Genomic DNA, 20,199 nt, shown 5'->3' on the forward strand with positions numbered 1-20,199 from the left:
AAAATTTCTCTTTCTTAATCCTGTTTCTTTTGATCTTCAAAGGTGGTAATGCTCAGTTTGGAGTCCACTCATCTGTGCACTTCATGATGCTCCCCCTGAGTTGTTTAAGAAGCACATTCTGTTATTTATTTTCAGGTTTTTAAGTGACTAGTGTCAAAGAGCTATATATAAGAATCTTCCATCCTAACCCAGCACTTCAGGAAGAATGGTTGAATCTGTAGGCAACCAGTATGTTGTGTCCAGACCAGTATACTCGGAGAACTCGTTTGGTGAAGAACATAAGAAAGTGCACAGATACCATAAAACCTTTTTGGATCATCTGAGGGTATGTTTTAGGTAAGAAACTTTTTTGTAAATATTGATGTTAGAAATAGATCCTCTGAGCTACCTCCTAACTCTCAAATATTCTGAACTACATCCTTACAATCTTCCTTCCAGCTGGTCTCGTAAAGACTTTCACCCAGCTTTTGTGGTGGTTTCTTCAACATCCACTTCTCCCATTCTGAAGAAAACAAACATTAACTCTCAACACTGAGGGACAAATTCATCCCTTAACTCTGTTCAGTTCAGTACTGAGGTAACTCCATCCATTTAACTCAGCTGACCCCAGTGTAACTCTTGTAGATGGAGTCCCACCAGGGAGGAATGTGTCATCCCAGTGTTGAGAGTCAAATGTTTGTTCCCCCTACAGTGTCATATCCAAGAACAATGATAATGGATGAAAGTGAAAGTAGTGGAATATACAATGACTGACTTCATAATTAATGGGCAAAAGAGGCAGACTACATGACTACACGATTATGTCTGAGTGATCACAGCAAAACAAATGAAAACTCATTATTCAAACTCAACATCAAATGTTCCAAAATAAATTGAAAACACTCTTTTGCCGAAAAATATTCCTGGAACAGTGAGGCTATGGCCCAGGCAGGTTGTTCCATGCTGGGTACCTCTGACAGGCTGAAATCTAAATTCTTATCCATTAGTTTCAGCTATCAAGATTAGGTTTCGATATTGACTGACTCAAAGATGTTAGCTGACTGCACTGTGGCTTATCACATATTTTCAGATGTTCCCCACAAAAGGCCAAGAATATTGCCACTGGTTTGTTACCTATAACTTCCTGGTTGCCAGCATATCGCGTTAAGGAATGGCTCCTGAGTGACTTTGTCTCTGGGATCAGCACAGGGCTGGTGGCTGTCCTGCAAGGTAATCTTTGGGAAACACTTTTGCTTTGTTTTTGTTTTTTCTAAGATCAAACTACCACGTAAGTCCATGCTGAGAGACCCTGTAGACTTGCACCTGTAACATGGGCTTAACTTTCCCTGTGTTTTCTATCATTACAGGTCTAGCATTTGCTTTACTAGTGTACGTTCGCCCAGGGTACGGACTCTATGCCGCCTTTTTCCCAGTCATAGGCTACTTCTTTTTTGGCACTTCCAGACATATCTCTGTTGGTAAGTTAAGTCATAGTGCACATTGTTTGTTCCACTCTCTGTCACAGCTTTCGTCTTCTTAATTCCATGCTGAAGATAAATAAAAATCCCCAGATGTAATTGATTACACACCGTGCCATTGGAGGAAGCTTTGTAGCTTTTTTCAAACGTGAAATAAAATCGTGGTTGATGGAAACTTATATTTTGCCCGTCCAGCTTTAATGCATGGCTTTGTGTCAATTAGGTCCGTTCCCTGTTCTGAGCATAATGGTGGGAGAAGTAGTGACGAAGTTAGTCGATGAGGAGAGTTTTGGAAACAGCACTTCAACGGCACTAGATGATGAGAAGATACAGGTGGCAGCAACTGTATCACTCCTTGCTGGAATTTTTCAGGTTGGTACCTCATGATGATATCTATCTATCTATCCTTCCTCTGTACTGCCAGCCCCAAATTATAAATTAAACCATCACCACCATCATCGTCCCGACTGGGTGATTCTGTCCCATTGACCAGGAGCCATCTGGGTGAGCTATTTGGAAGCTTCTACGGATATTGACGTGCAGGCTATTGACAAGGGCATTAAGGATGGCCCCACCTTTCATATGCTGCTACATTTCTGTTAAAAACAATTATTGTGCATGGGCCCAATCCCACAGGCTATCCAAGCACAGAATGCCCCACTTATTGCAAAATCATTACCCAGATTTTTCCTAGAGGGGCAGTGATATATATCCTTATGTCTGAGAACAGAATGGAGCCATGATATTGGTGAGGTGAACAGTCATATTGAAGGAAGCTCCATATTACAGTAATACAGTTTAAGGATGAAGTCAGAGAGGAAGACAAATATATTTAGTTCCATTTTGTTCTGGAAATAATACGGTAGAACACATCCTTGTGTAGTGAACGCTTATATATATGTCCACATCATGAAAGATTTACAATGTGTAAGACATATGGATACACTGAAAATCTTAACAGCAAGGACATTTAGGTTATGTCTACAGAGCAAGAAATCCCATGGCTGGCGCATGCCCGCTGACTTGGCGTGAGGTGGGAGGGTCCCTGAGCTGGGGCTGCAGCCTGAGCCCAGAATTCTACAAAGCAATGAAACAGCCCCGCAGCCCAAGCCCCACAAGCACAAATCAGATGGCTCAGGCAAGCCGCAGGCTTTTCTTTGCCGTGTAGATATACCCTTACTTTGGATCCAAAGTATAACTCAGAGGGTTAGGATTTCTGTAGCAATGACTGTTGTTACTTATGCTTCCATTGTTGCCCACTGTCATGCAAGTCTCACAATATTTGGGTGTTTCTTAAAGCCCCAGCTCTTGGAGTCATGAGATTAGGTGACACTCTCAGCTTTCATTTTTTTAAAAAGTAAGTTTCTAATCCTCTTGGTTGCAGAGAAAAGCTTGAAAACATGAACCAAGTGAACCCTAAAGGCTCAGAATCCAGAATGCAAAATTTTTTAAAAATGTATTATTTTTTAAAAAAATCTCATGATTCATAAACCAATCCCAATCATGATTTTTGAATGTTTGGGGTGAGCAATATGGTGCGTCTCTTCTAACTACATCTAACAAATGATTGGTTATTTTGTGTTACAGTTGCTTTTGGGAGCACTACAGATTGGATTCGTCATTATTTATTTATCTCAGTCATTAATCAGTGGTTTCACTACTGCTGCAGCTATCCATGTTGTGGTGTCTCAGCTGAAATTCATACTCCAGCTCCCGGTTACTGGATGTAAGGAGCCATTTTCAATTTTCTGTGTAAGTATTCCTCAGTTGCTAACAACATGATGCAACACCCACAGACCCTGGTCGTCGGCAGGTGGGATCAAACCTGGGACCTCTAGCGCTAAATGCATGAGCCTCTACTGCATGAGCTAAAAGCCACTTGGCCTTTTGCTAGGGCTTTAAAGCGACCTCATTACTCTCTCTCTAAATAGTCTCAGTGCCACTAGATGGGACAGAGCCACACACCCAGGAGGTGTGTGGGTTACATAGACAAGTAGAGTACATCAGACTCTATATCACCAAGTAGTTACACCAACCGAATCTTCAGAGTAAAAAAAAAAGGAAGCAATTTGCAAAAAGATGTGTTATTATCACAAAATATTTAGCTATTGTATTGGGTGCACAAATAGGCTAATTCTATGATCTTTTCTACAATATGTTAGCATGTCCTTAAGAGCCCAGGCAGCTTTGTCTCAGGCATTTACTTATATCTACCAATTCTTATTGGACTGGAATCTAAATAAATAAAATACTGTAGATGTCTTTCATTTGGGTGTAGCTCCCGGAGTCTGGTTGCATGATTAAAAATCAAAAGAAACAAAGAAAGAAATAACTGACTTGCTGAAGATTTTTTTTATGCGTTCAGTTATTTTTTTCCCAAAAATGTCTGACTTCCTGGGATTTGGGAAATAGAGCCTTTCACCTGTATGTTATCTGTATCACTCTGACTCAGGTTTGGGGTGGCCAACAGTTGTTATCACCAGATGGCTGGCTGGTGTCCTGAATGAAGGGTGACCAGATAGCAACTGTAAAAAAATGGGACGGGGGGTGGGGGGGTAATAAGCACCCATATAAGAAAAAGTCCCAAAAAACGGGACTGTCCCTTTAAAAACGGGACATCTGGTCACCCTACCTAAATGTAATAAGCTGTTTGTTGTTCTCAATCCAGTTCCTGGCTGGCAAGTATATGTATCACAATTCCTCACACACGCTGAGCAGTCTCAGCAGATAACCTAAGTAGAGGGCATGGAAACAGATATACCATCTCACCCCTAGAGATGAGACCAGGAAGTCAGGTTTGAGGGTCATTGTGGAGAAGCTAGCATTGCTGTTGTCTATCTGTGGATAAATATCATTTTTTGCTCGCCAGGAGTCTCAGTCCAGACCATTCCACCAGAACTAAATCCTAACTAAAATAATAATTAAAGAAAAATAAATATGTTTTCTTTTTTTGAAAAGTGATGCCCACTGCATCAAGCAAAGGCAGCCTATTTCAAAGCACTCTTTCTTTTTAATTCTGTAGACTCTGGGAAAGATTGGTGGGCAGATCACGAACACAAACATTGCAGATCTTGTCACAGCACTCATTATCTTGCTCATTGTGTTTGTGGTGAAAGAAGTTAATGAGCGATTCAAAGCCAAACTACCAGTGCCCATCCCAATTGAACTCTTTGTGGTAAGGATTATTCCACTTCCTTATTTCAAGTGTATAGTGCCACCCAAAGCAGAGTTTTAAACCTGTTTCTATGTACTAAAGTCTTCTTCTCAACTACTGTCTTCTTTCTGTCTTTGACAAAAACCATTGTGGGTTTCAGATATCCTGACAGAGATATCATTATGTGCTTCACATTTCTTTCACTGTTTTATAATTTAACATAACTTTAGAGAGAAAAGTATTATTCGTGAAATGTTTTATGTCTGATTTATCTGTAAAATCAGACACTTCCCTTAAAATCAAGTACTACTGCATTCTACTGGAAGCCTACTGCAGAGCACTATTCCTCAACTGGTGGGTCGCGACTGCCAGGGGGGCCACGGGGCTTGAAAATGTTATTACAAGCTAAAGCAAAATCAATAAATAAGATTTCCAGAATAACTTTGGGGATGTGGCAGGGCAGAGGTAAGCCCCGTGAATGCCCTGCTAAAAGGGGCTGGCCACACCCTGCTTCCTGGCAGGGTGGCCAAGTACAGGGGCCCAGGCACTCAGCAGGGGGCTCAGCTGCAGGCCCTAAAGAGGGCTGGCCCAGAGGAATAGGCTGAGCCAAGTGGAGACAGCTGTGCTGAGTACTGGGACGATTACATAAGTCCTGAGAAAAGCTCAGTCAGGGCTAGCCTGGTAGGGGGAGAGGAGGGCTGCATTTCTGCCTCTGTGCCAACTGAAGGAAGGCTCAAGGGCTAGAAGGCCCCAGGATGGATCTGTTGAGGGATAGCGATTGGGGGCTAATGGGAGCACTGTAAATAAAGACACGAAGGTGAATCAGCACAGGAGGGCGTTGAGACTCTTTATTTGACCAGCCTAAGCGCAGGATGCAGCTGCGAGGGAAGGGAAGCCTGAGCAGACCCTGCCACAGGTGGCCAAAACTTTCAGTGGTTTTGAGACCAAACTATTTATAACCCTTTGATCTGTTAGTTACAGTAGCTCTGCCCCTTTCATGTCCATGCAGTTGACCCTATCCCATGGTTACACTCCCCCAATCCTATATTCTTCAAGGTCCATTATTCTCCATCAGCTTCTTAAAACACACACACAAATAAAGTATGTAGCCCATATCATGGCTACAGTGTTTACTCTTGCTTTCATAGTAAATGTAATGGGGTCACAAAATGTTGAATAAGAGGTCCCCAACTGGAAAGGGTTGAGAAACACTGCTGTTGTACTATAGACCATTGTTGTACTTTTTTTACTTAAGGAGAGCAGAAAATGTCCATTTTGTAGGGATTTATTCCACCACTAATGAGAACATCTGCTGGAATCTCGGGGTGGGTTATGAACACGGACACACCTGTAACACCTAAAACTTACCTCTGAATCAGGGCCATAGCCACAGGTGGGCCGTAGCCCACCCACGTAGCATCCAGGCCCACCCCCAGCTCTGGTCCAGCCCCAGTGCTAGCCCTGCCCAGACCTGGAGGACACTGCACACTGGGTGCCCCCAGCCCAACCAGAAGGGGAGGGACAGCAGCAGCGGAGATCAGACGAGTGCGCCACACATGCACGCTGCAGCAGGAGGAGGGCAGGCGAGCAGGTGACCTGGAGGCAGGGGCAGAGGAGATCCTCAAAAAAGACAGGCCTGCTGCCTTGGAGAACTGGGCCTGGCGTGGGGAGGTGAGACCAGGATGGGTGCCAGGAGCCGTATGTGCTAGAGAGCGGCATCTCCTCCCGGAGTTGGGTGCATGCGAGGGCCCCGAGGAACCCCTGGCCAGAGTGTTTATCGCCCCCCCACAAGGCTGGCTGGAGGGATAGAGGGGAGGCGAGCTCCCCCAATCCCTCCTGGATCCCTGATTCCTCCTACCCCCACCCCCGCTCCCTGTCATTGCCCACCCGAAGTCAGGGCCGACCCAAATGTCCTGTGCTGGCTACGCCTCGGCTCTGAATAGCAGGAAAATGTCTAATTTTGGAGGCCTAATCTACCACTAGAAAGCACATCAAAGAGGCAATGTTTGCTAGGAAGAAGCGAAAGGATAGTTTGAAATAGTGACTTTTTTGTGGTCTTATTTGCAAATTCCTAATGTAGGTAATTTTGCTACCTTACAGACAGTCATAGCAACAGGTATATCCTATGCCTTCAATTTCAAAGAGAAGTTTCAAGTTGATGTAATAGGACAACTAGAAGAAGGGTAAGTGTATAATTCTTAAACTTTCCACTGGAGCACAATATTCTTTCTAAACAAGTACTTAGGCACAGAATTCACCCATCTCTGCCTTCTAAATTAAATACTCTGCATTAATAAAAAACTTACTTCTTCTGAGCAGTTAAGTAAACTTTTTGCATTCAACAATATCACAGCTTTCAATAGACTAATTTTCAGTAGATAAGAGCTATTCAGTAATGAAAAGCATTTTTTCTTCCAAGAAACTGAGAATTAATTCATTCATTCCTTGTTGCGTGAAATGAATACAAGGAGAAGGGGTGTCAGAGTTACCTGCCTAACTGCTCTTCTGCCCCATCCTGGTATTTGAGCAAACACCGACTCAGGTCTCAGGCTGTCAGCTATCTCAGAGTGGAATTGTGCAATTCTCGTACTCTCAGACCAGTCCTTGAGCTGCAGTCCCCTATGATCAACTATGATTATCTCAAGAGGCCTGACCTGTCTTCAGTGCCTGTGGTTCTGCTCCTTCCAGCAGCAATAACAGTGGCATCCAGTAGCCAAATAGTCTGCTTAAAGCAATCCTGTCCCCCTCAAGAGTGCCTGACAATTGAGCTCAGTCTTGCTCTCCAAAGAGAGCTTGTTACCTATTTATAACCCTTTGATCTATTAGTTTTCAGCCTGACAAAACAGCCTAGAAGTAGACCATTGTCCTGTAGTTGTCTAATGTGTTTCTTGAGAGGTTGCCTATCTGTAATTATTGTGTTGACCTCCTGCTTGCTTTCCCCACAACCCCTTATTAAACTAGAACAATACATTCATGTAAAAAAGTCTTGTAACTAAATATATAATGACTTCACCCCACTGATCAGGTCACATACAGCATTCCTTAAATTATTATGACTCAGTTTGCTTAGATTACTATAACATCTCTAAATCCCTCATGACAAGTAGGGCATAAATACCTACATTTAGAATATAAGCACAGTAGTGTGTAATGAGAAAGAAACAAAACATGACAATACACTGCTGCAACCTTTGTTGATGACAGAAATGTTGCTGACTGCCCCTGCAGGGTAGTGCTCACAGTCACTGATGCTTCAGTGGATGAAGCCAGCAGAGGAACAGCTACTTCTGCTCAATAGGCCCTGACCCTCAGATTTCAGACTGATCAATTTAAGGGCACTGAAAAACCAGCTCATTGAAGAATGTCTTTTTATTGCCCTTGGACTGCAAAAGCTCCAGTCCAAAAAGCCAGGGAGCAGGAAATAAGGAAGAGATCTAAATTTAGTGACTGGCCTTCCTTAGCACATATTTATTTAACTATCTAAAGAACCAGAACAAATCACAGCAGGTTTTCCCTACAGAGCGAAATCCACTCCAGTGCAGAGGACCTGTGCAAAGCCTCAGCATCAATTCAGCCCTTGACATAGGAAGGGCCCTGTGTGTATCTTACAAATAATAATTCTCATCACAGGTGCTTGACACCTCACAGGATTTGACTTCCAGTAAAGAGAGCCTGGTCATTGAATTCCAAACTGAGCTGATTGCAGATTAGGAGGGAAGGGACTCAACCTGAAAAGTCCCAATCCTGAGCCAAACATCCCTGAAATTCACTGGTGTTTAGATCCAAGATTATGTTTTGGTCCCACCTCTACAGAAAAGTGTACAGTTAAAATAGCACAAGAGATGGACTGTCACCAAGCTCACTGAATGCTTTGCTTGCTGTACTGTTTTCTTAAGCACCCTGTTAAGGGACAGTTCTCTCTTTTGGGTTCTCTTACAGATTTAAGCCTCCTGTTCAACTTGATATGAGGGTTTTCCAAAGCTGTGTGGGTGAGGCTTTTTCCATAGCGATTGTTGGATTTGCCGTAGCCTTTTCAGTCGCTAAAGTATATTCTGTCAAGTATGATTATCCCATAAATGGCAACCAGGTAAACAAGAAACATTTAAATCAATATGACCATAATACATTGCCAATGAACATAGCTTTAGAAATGCTTTGGCTTATGAACTATTTTTTCAGAACTATTTCTTTCAAAAACTTCGTGTTCATTATTCTGTTAGGAATTAATTGCCTTTGGCCTGAGTAACATATTTTGCGGAGCATTCAGCGGATTTGCTGCAAGTACATCGCTGTCAAGATCAGGTGTGCAGGAAAGCACAGGAGGCAAAACACAGGTATTGCAAATACAAGATGTTGACAGAGCTGAATGCCACATGACACTAGCTGCACAAAGTGCTCTAGATACAGACTTATGGTGAAGTCCTTTTCTTCCACAGGTTGCTGGTCTTCTCTCTGCTGTCATTGTCATGATTGTCATCCTGGCCATTGGATTTCTCCTGGAACCATTACAGAAGGTATTCTCTACTTTTGCGTAGGATTTATCCCTGCTCATCAAGGACCTGATGCTGCTCCAGCTAGAGTCAATAGGAGTTTTGCTATTGACTTCAGGGGGAGCAGGACAGGATTATGTCAGGGCCTGATTGTTTTCCCCAGCTCAATGCACGGAGGGAACTTTCCAAATGTGAATTTGTCCCTGCCTGCATGGACGGATGGGAAGGGTCAGCTGCTCCTTCGCTGAACCCCAAGTGTATGGGGCGGAAGTGATTTCTAGCCAATAGAGTTTAATAGAAAATGGTAACACTTCAAGAGGTGTTTTGAGCCCTCTGATAATTACATAGGAAATTATGTCCATGATATAGAAATTTATAGTAAGGTCAAAAATCCATAGCATGGATCTCATTCTCTAGTCAATGCTATAGAGTTTTAGAGTAATTTTGCAGAAGCCTGTGAAGTTTCCACATAATCCTATGCCTGTTAAATTCTATAGGACATCTGTCATAAGGGATGGGACCGATACGGACATGCAACTTTCCTCTCCTTTCTCCCCAGCCCCTTAGGGAACCTGCAGAGAAGTTAGTACAGACTGATACACTACTTTGGCATGGACGCCCAAACATCACAGAAATGAACACATAAACTCCCATATAGCTAAGACCAGATTCTCATTAATCAGGCCACTTGCTTCTCCAGCTAAGGGGCCATGCTCAGATGCAACCCCTGGTCTTTCCTGAGCCCCGGGACTGCTCCTTGCTAGGGCCCTAAAGGAAATAGGGGAGGGAGAAGGAGGAAGAAGAGACAATGAAAAACCTGGTGGCAGAGCTAATGGAAGGAAACTGCCCCCTACCTCCCCCCCAGTAGCCTTTAGGTGTATATGTGGCACCTTTTTCAAGAACGTTGTGCAACTGACAAAAGAAGTTTACAACACAAATTTTCACATGGGGCTACCCCACACTCCCCTGGCAGTAGTGGCTCCTGTCCCACAGGGCTGGGCCAGACTCCCTGTTCCATATGTTGTGACATAGCACACAGGGTCAACATGGAGCCGTGACCCTGTGTGCCATGTCATAATGCTATTCAGTCCAACTTGGCCCAGCCAGCTCTCCATCATGACAGAGGAGTGGCTGGGCCAAACCTGAATGGCACTGTGACCTTGTGTGCCAGGTCACAGTACTCACAAATACCCACAATACCCAGGTCCAACCCTGCGGGACAGGAGTCACCACAGCTGGGTGAATGTAGGGTGGGCTCATGCTCCATCTTCCAGCCCACCCTGGGGGCCTCCCCTCTGCACCAGGCCAGAATGGAGAGTGCGGCTCTGTGTGGTCAGTGCCACCAATGACCGACCACTGCCCTGCTCACAAAGACTGGCACCTCCACTGCTGTGGCCCCACCCTCTTCTACACTGGCCAGTGCAGCAGGCCAGCCACAAATAGAAGCACATGCTCCACTATCTTAAAGGGAAGTGCAGAAGGCATCTGCACCCCACCTAATACAGTGCTCTATCTTAATGGCACATCCTGGCCCATAGCGTCAATGTAGTAGGAAGAACCCATTATCTTCCAGCCCAGGCTCTGGGTCTATTACTAGAATCTCGTCATTATAACACTCGGCATTTGCTCTGTTTTGTGTTTTTAACAGTCAGTCCTTGCGGCTTTGGCTCTCGGCAATTTGAAGGGGATGCTTATGCAGTTCAAAGAAATAGGTGTTTTATGGAAAAAGGACAAATACGACTGTGTAAGTAGCAGCCAATTTATACTTAAAAATAAAATCCAATTGCGCAGGCATTTATTTTGCAAATTCTCTTAAAGATTCAGTTTATTTTTAATAGCTTGCCTTGCTTTACTGCATTGAACATATCTCTGACCTGCATTTTTATTTTTATACATGATTTTTTTTCAAATGTTTTTTCACTCAGTCTCATCTCTTTTAGCTCAGTTCTCTCTCTTTAATCTTCACATTCACCCATTTCATCAGTCTTCTTCATTAAAAAAATTCCCACCATTCAAAATCAATTATATAAAGAAGTGACAGAAAGATTGATAAATATTTGGCCTGTTGGCTACACATTTCTGGACCTATTTTCACTTCAATACATGTATGTAGCTCCCACTACTGCCAATGAGAGCTATGTAAATGAAACAAGTGGAGAACATTGCTTACAGTGTAGCTTGGCAATTACTGCTAATGATAAAGCTATAGAAATGACTGAAAGGCAGCATTGCCAGTAGACAAGGCATACCTCTAAGAATCCGAAGATCTGGGTTCAGTGTCTAACAGTGCCACTCACTTTTTGTGTTACTTAGCTACTGTGGACCTCAGTGTTTTCCAGCTCGAAAATGAGGATGTGGATCTTTACCCCCCCGATGAAACACTTTGAGGCCTCTGATAAAAAATGCCAAGTGTTATTATAATTATTATTTAAATACTTCCAGTTTTCAATTAAATACATTCACAGTTGCTAAACTTTACTGTTTCGACACGAGATTATATTCACAAATATTACCTTTCCCTATATCATGATTTACATTCTACCTTTTCCTTTTGCCAGATATTTTTAAGAGCATTCAACTAGCTTTGTATACAAAGTCATGCTTTTTTAATATATCAGCACTTCACATCTGTTATACAGAATTCAGCTTCAAAAAGACTTTCCAGCATTAACGAACTAAGTTATCCTTCCAGCACTCCCATGAGACTGGTAAATCTCACTCTCTCAGTTCTGTTAATTAAGAAAGATTTTTACCCAAGAGCATAGGCACAGTCCAGATCAGACCCGGAGTTTCTGGGTTCCCTATCTGGGTTTATACTCTTGCTTCCTAGTGAAACTATAACATCTGAAATTGTGTATATTTTTTACAGATGATATGGATTGTGACTTTCCTATGTACTGTAATACTGGGGCTTGCTATTGGACTAGGAGTCTCAATAGGATTTGAACTCCTGACCATAGTGTTCCGCACACAGTTGTAAGTAAATGTTAAATATAACGTAAACCCTATCAAGACTGCATGTTGAAAATAAACTCATTTAAGACATAGAGGACCAAATTTTCCAGGCCTATATCTGGCCTGCAACTTTGGACTCAAAATCAATTCTTGGAGATAATTCTGGACACTAAATATTATAAAAGTCAAGGGGAAGCAATGGGAATGTTGTGTTCTGCTCCCTGGTAATGAGAAAAGGCATGTGAATCACACTTCAATGGGACTATATAATCTAGATAATAATAATTATACCTAGCTCTTATATAGCTAAGTATTATTCTAATTATGTGCATAACGCTTGCCAATAAGAGTACAGGGTTCACAGTCTGGCCCATAATAAGCTACAGCACTCTGTCAATATAGATACTCTTCTCCCATTTGAATTTACTTTTCATAGTTAATTTTCTTTCTTAGAGTGAAAGGCTCTTAGATTGATTCCATGACCAGTACAATTATTATAATGCTGAGATCATTTTATTGGATCAGCCATTAAGGCAGTACAGCTTTCCAACAGCAAGATAAGACTTTTAAGACAACAGCAATTGTTCAGTCCATTATGTTCCAGCATGGTTTATAAATAACTTGATTTGCATTTGTTTGCAGTCCAAAGTGCACTCTTTTGGCAAATGTTGGAAGAAGCAACATCTACAAAAACAGAAAGGATTATGTAGATGTAAGAGCCTGTATATTATTTACATCATCTGTTGCATGCATTTCTGTGCAATAGACACCTGTATGTAATGCCCTCACTTTGTTGTGTAGATATATGAGCCAGAGGGAGTGAAGATTTTCAGCTGCCCGGCCCCGATCTTCTTTGCTAATATTGACTTCTTTCAGGACAAACTTATCACCGCTGTAAGTTTTTTCTTGGCAATCACTTTAAATGAATTCCTTTGAAAAACAATGGGGAGTCCTTGTGGCACCTTATAGACTAACAAATTTACTTGGGCATAAGCTTTCGTGGGCTAAAACCCACTTCATCAGATGCATGGAGTGAAAAATACAGTAGGCAGGTATAAATATACAGCACATGAAAAGATGGGAGTTGCCTTACCAAGTGGGGGGTTAGTGCTAACGAGGCCAATTCAATTCAGTCAGGGTGGATGTGGCCCATTCCCAACACTAATCTCAGTTGCACCATGTTAATCCATTTTAAACAATGGAACCACTGTGTCCAGAAGAATAACTTCAGATTTACCACAGTGTAAGTGAGATGAGAATCTGGTTTGGAGATTCAAATCATTTGCAACAAACTATCTTTCTTAAGACAGTTCTGTACTTGACTTTAATTCACAATAGTAAATTCATGTAAGGTTTGTTTGGAGTTTTTTTTTAACTTGGTCACTCTCCAAGAATTTACTAGTACTAATCACTTTTTAGAATAATATCAAGTCCTCTCTCAGATCCAAGGATACTGGGATTTTTTTTGTTTGTATAAAAAGAAATCTGGAATGTTAATCAAGATGTTATTTTGCAGGTTGGTTTTAATCCATTGCGGGTGTTGCGCAAACGCAATAAAGCTCTGAAGAAAATCAGAAAGATGCTGAAGAAAGGAGAGCTGCAAATGACACCTGTAAGTATTATATTATGTAGCTTATTATCTAGCAGAGATGAGAGGTATAAATTAGGGAAAATATTTTCAAAGGCACATGGGAGGTTTGGGAATCTTATTTTCATGGACTTTCAGGGGGAGCTGAGGCCCAAATCCTCAAAGGGCAGAATTAGGCCCCTAAATAGCTTTGAGGATCTGGGCGTCGGTACCTAACTGCCCACTGTGCCTTTGAGACTCTCCCCATGTCAATATAATGTAAGGGTGGATAAGTATTACCACATATTACCATTTGTTAAATTAAATACAGACTTAAAAAATAAGCTTGTTAAATATAAATACCCTGGTCCCCAGTCTGCAGCATTAATGTTAGGCAAAGTTCTCTTGTCTTCAGAAGGAGCTTTGTTTGCCCTCAGACTGTAGAACCAGATCCCAAAGAGAAAAAGTTTTGACCTATAGTTAATGTTGACTCACAGCTGGTACTTGGTTTTCTCTGAGGAAAAATCCTTCACACTTTCTATGGGCCTAACCCAAAGCCCACTGAAGTCAGAGGAGTCTTACCATTCAGTGGTCTCTGGAGCATGCTCTAAATCCTTGATTAATTAGAACAAAACAGAAATTTCAAAATGGCTCCTAACTACAGGGAGATAGAATTCCTTCCAGTGTGAAGCACAAATAGCGAATCATGATGCATTCAATCAGTGCTTCAGCTCTCCAGTGCCTCAGTATGCTATTCAAGTGTACACATCAGTGTGTTCTCTTATCACTGGACAACACCTGAGGCTGTAATGTTTACTGTGGCCATTTCTTCTCTTTAATACAGAAATCCTTTATTTGCACTGTTAATGGTCTGAATGAATCTGATGAAGAATTGGACAACAATAAAATAGAGGAGCTGGATCAGCCTACTAACATGGCAGACTTACCATTTCAAATTGACTGGAATGCAGAACTTCCTCCCAACATCACTGTGCCCAGAATTGACATCCACAGCCTCATTCTTGATTTCTCAGCAGTATCATTTTTTGATGTTTCTGCCTTGAGAGTCCTCAAAGCGGTAAATTACCTTTCATGAAACAACTAGTCAGGGCTTACAAGTAGAAAAAATGTACTATGTTTCTTAAAGAAACGCCTCTATATGCATAGGAGATCAGTAATAGATTGCATAAAGACTCAATGGTTGGAGCTTGTTGAAAATTTTCCATCAAAACCATTTTTCCACAGAAAATTGGGTTTGCTACTATCTGAAATTTTTCACAAAAAGTGTCTGGTTTCCATGGAAAATGTTGAGTTTTCATCAAAAACTTATCAGTGTTCATTTTTTGGACAAAAAGTTTAAATTTTCCATGGAAAACTTTGATGAAAACTATTTTTTTTCATTTTCATCTAAATTTTCCAATCAGTTATATCAATGGCTACACACTCCTTTCTTGAACTGATAACAGTTCTGGAAGTTTTACAGTAATAAGGTATGAATCATGGACTCGGGTTTTAAACATAGGATGGGGAATTGGAACACCTAGATTCTGTTCCTGTTTCTGCCATCAACTTCCACAGTCAAAAATTTCAGATATAAGCACCTATAAAGTAGCCTTATTTTCTTTTGAACTGAGCACCCACAGCTTCCATTAACTTTAGTAGTAATTGCAGCTCTGTTTGAGCTTTATGTCTGAAAATTCTGTCCTTTAACTCTTGGAATCTCAGTTTTTTCATCTATAAAATAGGAGCAATGATGCTTTACCACTCTGCGGCATTGTCTTTCCATCAAAGATTTTCATTTTCAGCTCTTATCAATATTATTTCATACTGATCCTTTTCTTAAAATATATTATTATAAATTCTTTTTTAATTTATCTTACAAAAGAAGGTTGGCTTCGAAGTCCAGCATCAATCTAAAGAACCTATTTTGCACCCATTCAAGTTAATGAAAATTTTGTCACTAACTCCAATGGCAGCCTAAATCCATTTATTTGTGCTCAAAATACAAACGCTATTTTACTATAGACAATCACTGTCATTGCTGTTGAGTTCATGGCAAAACAATTAGTCTCTAAGCAACGCCTGCTTTCTGTTTAACAGACTTTAAAAGACTTTGTCCGGGTTGATGTGGATGTGTATATTGTGGGAGCACAAGGTAAGTTCTTCCACTTCTGTCAATCTTGTTTTTAAGCAACCAAATTGCTCGATGGACATGTATCAGTTATGCCTCTTCTGTCAGCTCGCTGCTTTCCCCGCATAGTTAGAAGGGGCAAACCAAATGTTTATATTAAAAGAATCTTTAAAAGCATCTAGTCAGACTCAAATTAAAAGAGTCTTGCAGGAATCAGCAGTACTGACTTTAACTGATTAAAACTAACAAGCCAAACTAAACAGACTTGAAATGAGATACAACTTTTACTGGCTAACGTCAGCCTTTCATGTAACTGCAACCTACGGTGGATAAGAGGAAATGGGACCCAGATGCATAAAAATATCTGCAGCCACCTTAAATACCCATGGGTTCATTTTTCCCCTCTCGGGGTTTTGTACCGTCACAGTTTCCTCCATCTTAGATCTCCCCATCCTTCCATTTCCCTCACCCCACCAGAGTGAGGTTCAGGCCACTTGTGAATATTCAGACTTAGAGGAATAAAAAATATCTCCTCTGCCTATGCTCTCTCTGCGTTTCCTCCTGAAAGCTAGTGAGCGCCCAGTCCTGGGACAGCAAAGGGAGCCTACGTAAAAGGGCTGGGCTCACATGTGCTATACAGGTAGCTGGGGAACTCAAACTAAGAGTGAAGCCTCAGGAACCCACACAGACCAACCGTGTCCCAGTATTGCAGGCCATAGCGGACACAGGGTATGCAGAATTACAGCCATATGGAGCCAGACTGTACATGGACACACTGCCCATGCCCCATCCCCAGTGTGCTGTGGAGACCTGCCATGAAGGTCTCATGCACGATGCAAAGATTGCATAGAGCCCATAGGTGGGGTTTCTCCAACCCCCCAGCACATTGCTTGTAAACTTTTTGGTCCTTACAAGTTAGCATAAGGCACCACAGGATGGGGCCTAAATGAGGAGACAAAACAACAAGGGCCAGTTCTCCTCTCCCATGCACCTTGTATTGTCTCTTCTGTGCAAAGTGCACAAAGGATGGATATGAAATGGTACCAGATGAGAATGGTACTATCTGGTGCCCACTTAGCATAGCAAATGCCTAAGGGTCAAGGCAGTGGAGAATCAGGCCTTGTGGCAGCCAAACTAACCCACTTTGATAGAAAATTGTGTGTGCTCATTCAAAGGATACACAGAGGATCCATTTTTGTCTTGATGACTGCATGCCTATCAGTCACTGGTTTGTGGTTTGATTCTGTTTCTCTGCAGATGGCTTCCTGGACAAGCTGGAAAGATGTGCATTTTTTGATGAGGAGATTAAGTCCTCCATGTTTTTCATCAGCATTCATGATGCTGTTTTACACATTTTGGTAAAAAAGAATGAAGTCTACTCACCAACGGTGAAACCCATAAAGGTAACCACTGTGCTATGTGTTCATTCTTCTCTGGAGTGACACCTTAAATTGCTCACAGTCCAGTTGTTTACATAGTCTCAAGGGACTGCGTCGTCCCCTCCTACTGGGACACCGCCCAGGAAATTGCATGCAGTGGAGTTCCCCTGAAACTGTCACCTTGAGAGGACAGGACTAGGAGGCCTGCAATAAAGGCAGGGGTGTGGCCTTTCACTCTGATGGAGCCACAGTAAAGGGAATTCCCAGGTCCTTGGAGAACCAGCCTATCTCCCCTCCCTGCTGGCAACTTGGCTCCTCCAGGGTTGCAGAGAGGGGTCTGCATGGTTGACCTACAGCAGCAATTGCAGGAGGGACTTAGGGGAGGAGATGATGCTTTGATTTGGATTCTGGCCTTGTCTACACTCAAGAGTTGCATTGATTTAATTAAATTGGTTTAGAAACTGATGTAATTAAATTGGTACAAGCCCCATGTGTGACCTCTTTTACATTAGATTAAAAGTAGCTAATATAAATTTAGCTTCATTCAGTAAGGAATCAGCTCAAATTAAATCCATATAAGGCACTCTTAAACCAACTGAAGGGTGTTCACACCAAGGTACCAATTTAAATAGCTTCTAAAGTGAGTCAGTTAAATTGGTGCAACTTTTGTGTGTAGACAAGACCTCATTTCCACTTAGATTTCTGAATGGGATGCTGCAGGGCAAGCAAGGGATGAGGCCACAGGGAGCAGCACCACCCCCTCTCCCAATCCTGCTTCCACAGTGCGGTGGAGCAAAGCAAGCTCCAGCAGAGTAGGCTGGAAGGAGGGGCAGGAAGAGTGTCGCAGAGAACGCACTTCCACCCCACCAACCCCTGCTCCAGCAGGAGTCTGTCCGCTCCAGCGCCACAGACAGAGGGAACACGACGGCCAAGAGTCTCAAGAGTAACATTTTCTGAGTCTTTAGCGCAATATTACCTGTGAAATTAGCTAAAACGAGAGGGAAGTGGAGAGCATTTCCTAACCCTGAGCCCCTCTGTTCACTGCAGGAGATGGAAAGCAGTGATCATTATATTATCAATACAAACGGCGATTTACGCAACCGGGCGTACACGGTAAGGCCGCCCCCTCACTCCCCCCTGCATGTCAGCAGCAACAGAAGACCAACTGCACTTTCAAACACATTTAGGCTGAAGTCAAGCACTTGTGAAAGGTGCCGCCTCACCAGCTCCCAGGACTCAACGGAGAGAAGAGAAAGCATAGGCACTAGCCGCACCGTGTTCTGCCTTGTGTCCTGTACCCACCCCTAGGGGTCTGAGAGCAGCTCAGACTCCAAGCCCACTCACTCTTCATGCTCAAAGGTGCCAGTTCTGGCTATGGCTTCAGCACTGCCATAGGGACTGAGATGGCCAACTTGCTCCCATGAGCCACCAACAGAGGATGATAATTTCCAATCACAGACCACCTGGTCAGACTCAAAAAGTGACCCCTCAGGGTAAAAGGCTCCATCCCCATGAGCCATCCAGTTTGTTTAACTTTTTCACTGATTGGTAGCTGGCATTTTATTTAAGGCAAACCACAGCTATAGTAGGAGGTTTATGGCCCAGCCAGGACAAATTATCCATGGCTTTCTGGGTTAGCAACAGGTGGATGTGCTTCCACATTGGGAGACAGGGAGAGGTCTGCTGATGTGATAAGCTCTGCTTATCAATGCTGAATCTGTCCAACTCCCTCCTCACTACAACACTCTTCCCAAGGGTTCCCAGCCCTTGAATATTCCTACAATCCTGTGGCTGGAGCAGGTCCACTCTCGGAGCCTGTATAGGGAGGGGATGGAGATCAAATCCGCTGCTGTACCTTGGCTGGCAGCTCCACATCCAGGCTCAGCCAAAGACAGATGGTTTCAGGTTGCACCTGCCCTTAAAAATTTTTCTGTAAATGAGCCCCAAACAAGGATGTCAGGAGACGTGCTTAGTGAGCTCCTCTTCTTCCACACAGTATTATTCTCACTTACCCAAATGCCATATACAGCTGCTGGATTTGATGGCCAGGCGTCTGACTGTAATTGCGGTTGGAGGGTCGGCCTCAAGAAAGATAGTCTGTAAAGGAGTGAGAGGGAAATATCCCCAAAATAGTGGGCAGCAGAATTGCCACTTAGGGTAATATGATTGAGATTGGAAATGTTAAACCCCATCTTTCCATGCATGCTCTTAGACTGGAAAATCCTCCTGCATAGCTTAGTGAAAGGTAGATACATAAAAACATCTTTATCCGAAAGTGATATTTATTTCTTTGTTTCTTTCCCACAGATGCCAACAGAAACAAAATTCTAATTCTACCCGAATTACATCATCCAACAACCAGATTTTCAGCTACAGAAGATGAAGGCAGATGTACAGCATACGAAGACAGTTGTAGATATGCTGATACATTGTATAAGGGACTTTATTACATGTGATTATGTTTCAAGTTTTGGAACAGGCTTGTTATACACTACATATATATATATTTAGGCTAAAGTTATGTAGTTTTTCTGATTTTATACTCTGACTTCTCTTCTTTCAAAGGAGAAAAAGTGGTTTAAGCAATGTTAACACCACTTGTACATATGTGTGTATATACGTGTATATTAGTCAAACAGTTTATAGACAACTGGTATAATAACGAGAGTATATACTGTGTTCTTATAACTGTTTGAAATCTTGTAATGTATATAGTATATTCTAATAGTTGACTGTCACATTGTATCTTCAACTTGTACATAATTTATTTAAAGTTCCTTTCGGGTCCTATGAGATATCCTTCTAGACTGAATTATCTTTAAATTGACCAGCCCAATATTTTATTCCACAAATGTCTGTAAAGTGATTCACATGGTTATTATGAAATATTTATATAGTGCAGCAAATGTACACAGCCATTTACAAACTCAGCAAAGATACCTTTATTTGGCTCAAGCTGATATAAAATGCACAAGACAAAACACAGGATAAGAGAGAACATTTATAGTGAATGGTTAAATAATTATTTTAATAGCTCTGTGTGTACGCAGATCGGCGTAGACACAA

At 42.2% G+C, this 20,199-nt stretch overlaps 1 protein-coding gene across 1 annotated transcript; it reads left to right on the forward strand.

Annotated features, from left to right (window-relative positions):
* Window positions 1-205: 205 nt before the first annotated feature.
* SLC26A3 (solute carrier family 26 member 3) lies at window positions 206-19,618 on the forward strand (the record flags this gene model as incomplete). The annotated part of the gene is made up of 20 exons (XM_084618041.1): window positions 206-336; window positions 1,070-1,209; window positions 1,347-1,457; window positions 1,681-1,829; window positions 3,045-3,209; window positions 4,480-4,632; window positions 6,712-6,794; window positions 8,551-8,698; window positions 8,832-8,945; window positions 9,048-9,125; window positions 10,750-10,845; window positions 11,971-12,077; window positions 12,699-12,768; window positions 12,858-12,950; window positions 13,573-13,668; window positions 14,468-14,701; window positions 15,724-15,778; window positions 17,012-17,157; window positions 18,181-18,246; window positions 19,441-19,618. 20 exons carry the CDS (start codon window positions 206-208, stop codon window positions 19,462-19,464), a joined length of 2,259 nt encoding a protein of 752 aa, XP_084474167.1. The 3' UTR covers window positions 19,465-19,618.
* Between the last annotated feature and the right edge of the window lie 581 nt (window positions 19,619-20,199).

This window comes from Lepidochelys olivacea, assembly GCF_965140295.1.
Source record: "Lepidochelys olivacea isolate rLepOli2 genome assembly, chromosome: 1".
NCBI classification, from domain to species: Eukaryota; Metazoa; Chordata; order Testudines; family Cheloniidae; genus Lepidochelys; species Lepidochelys olivacea.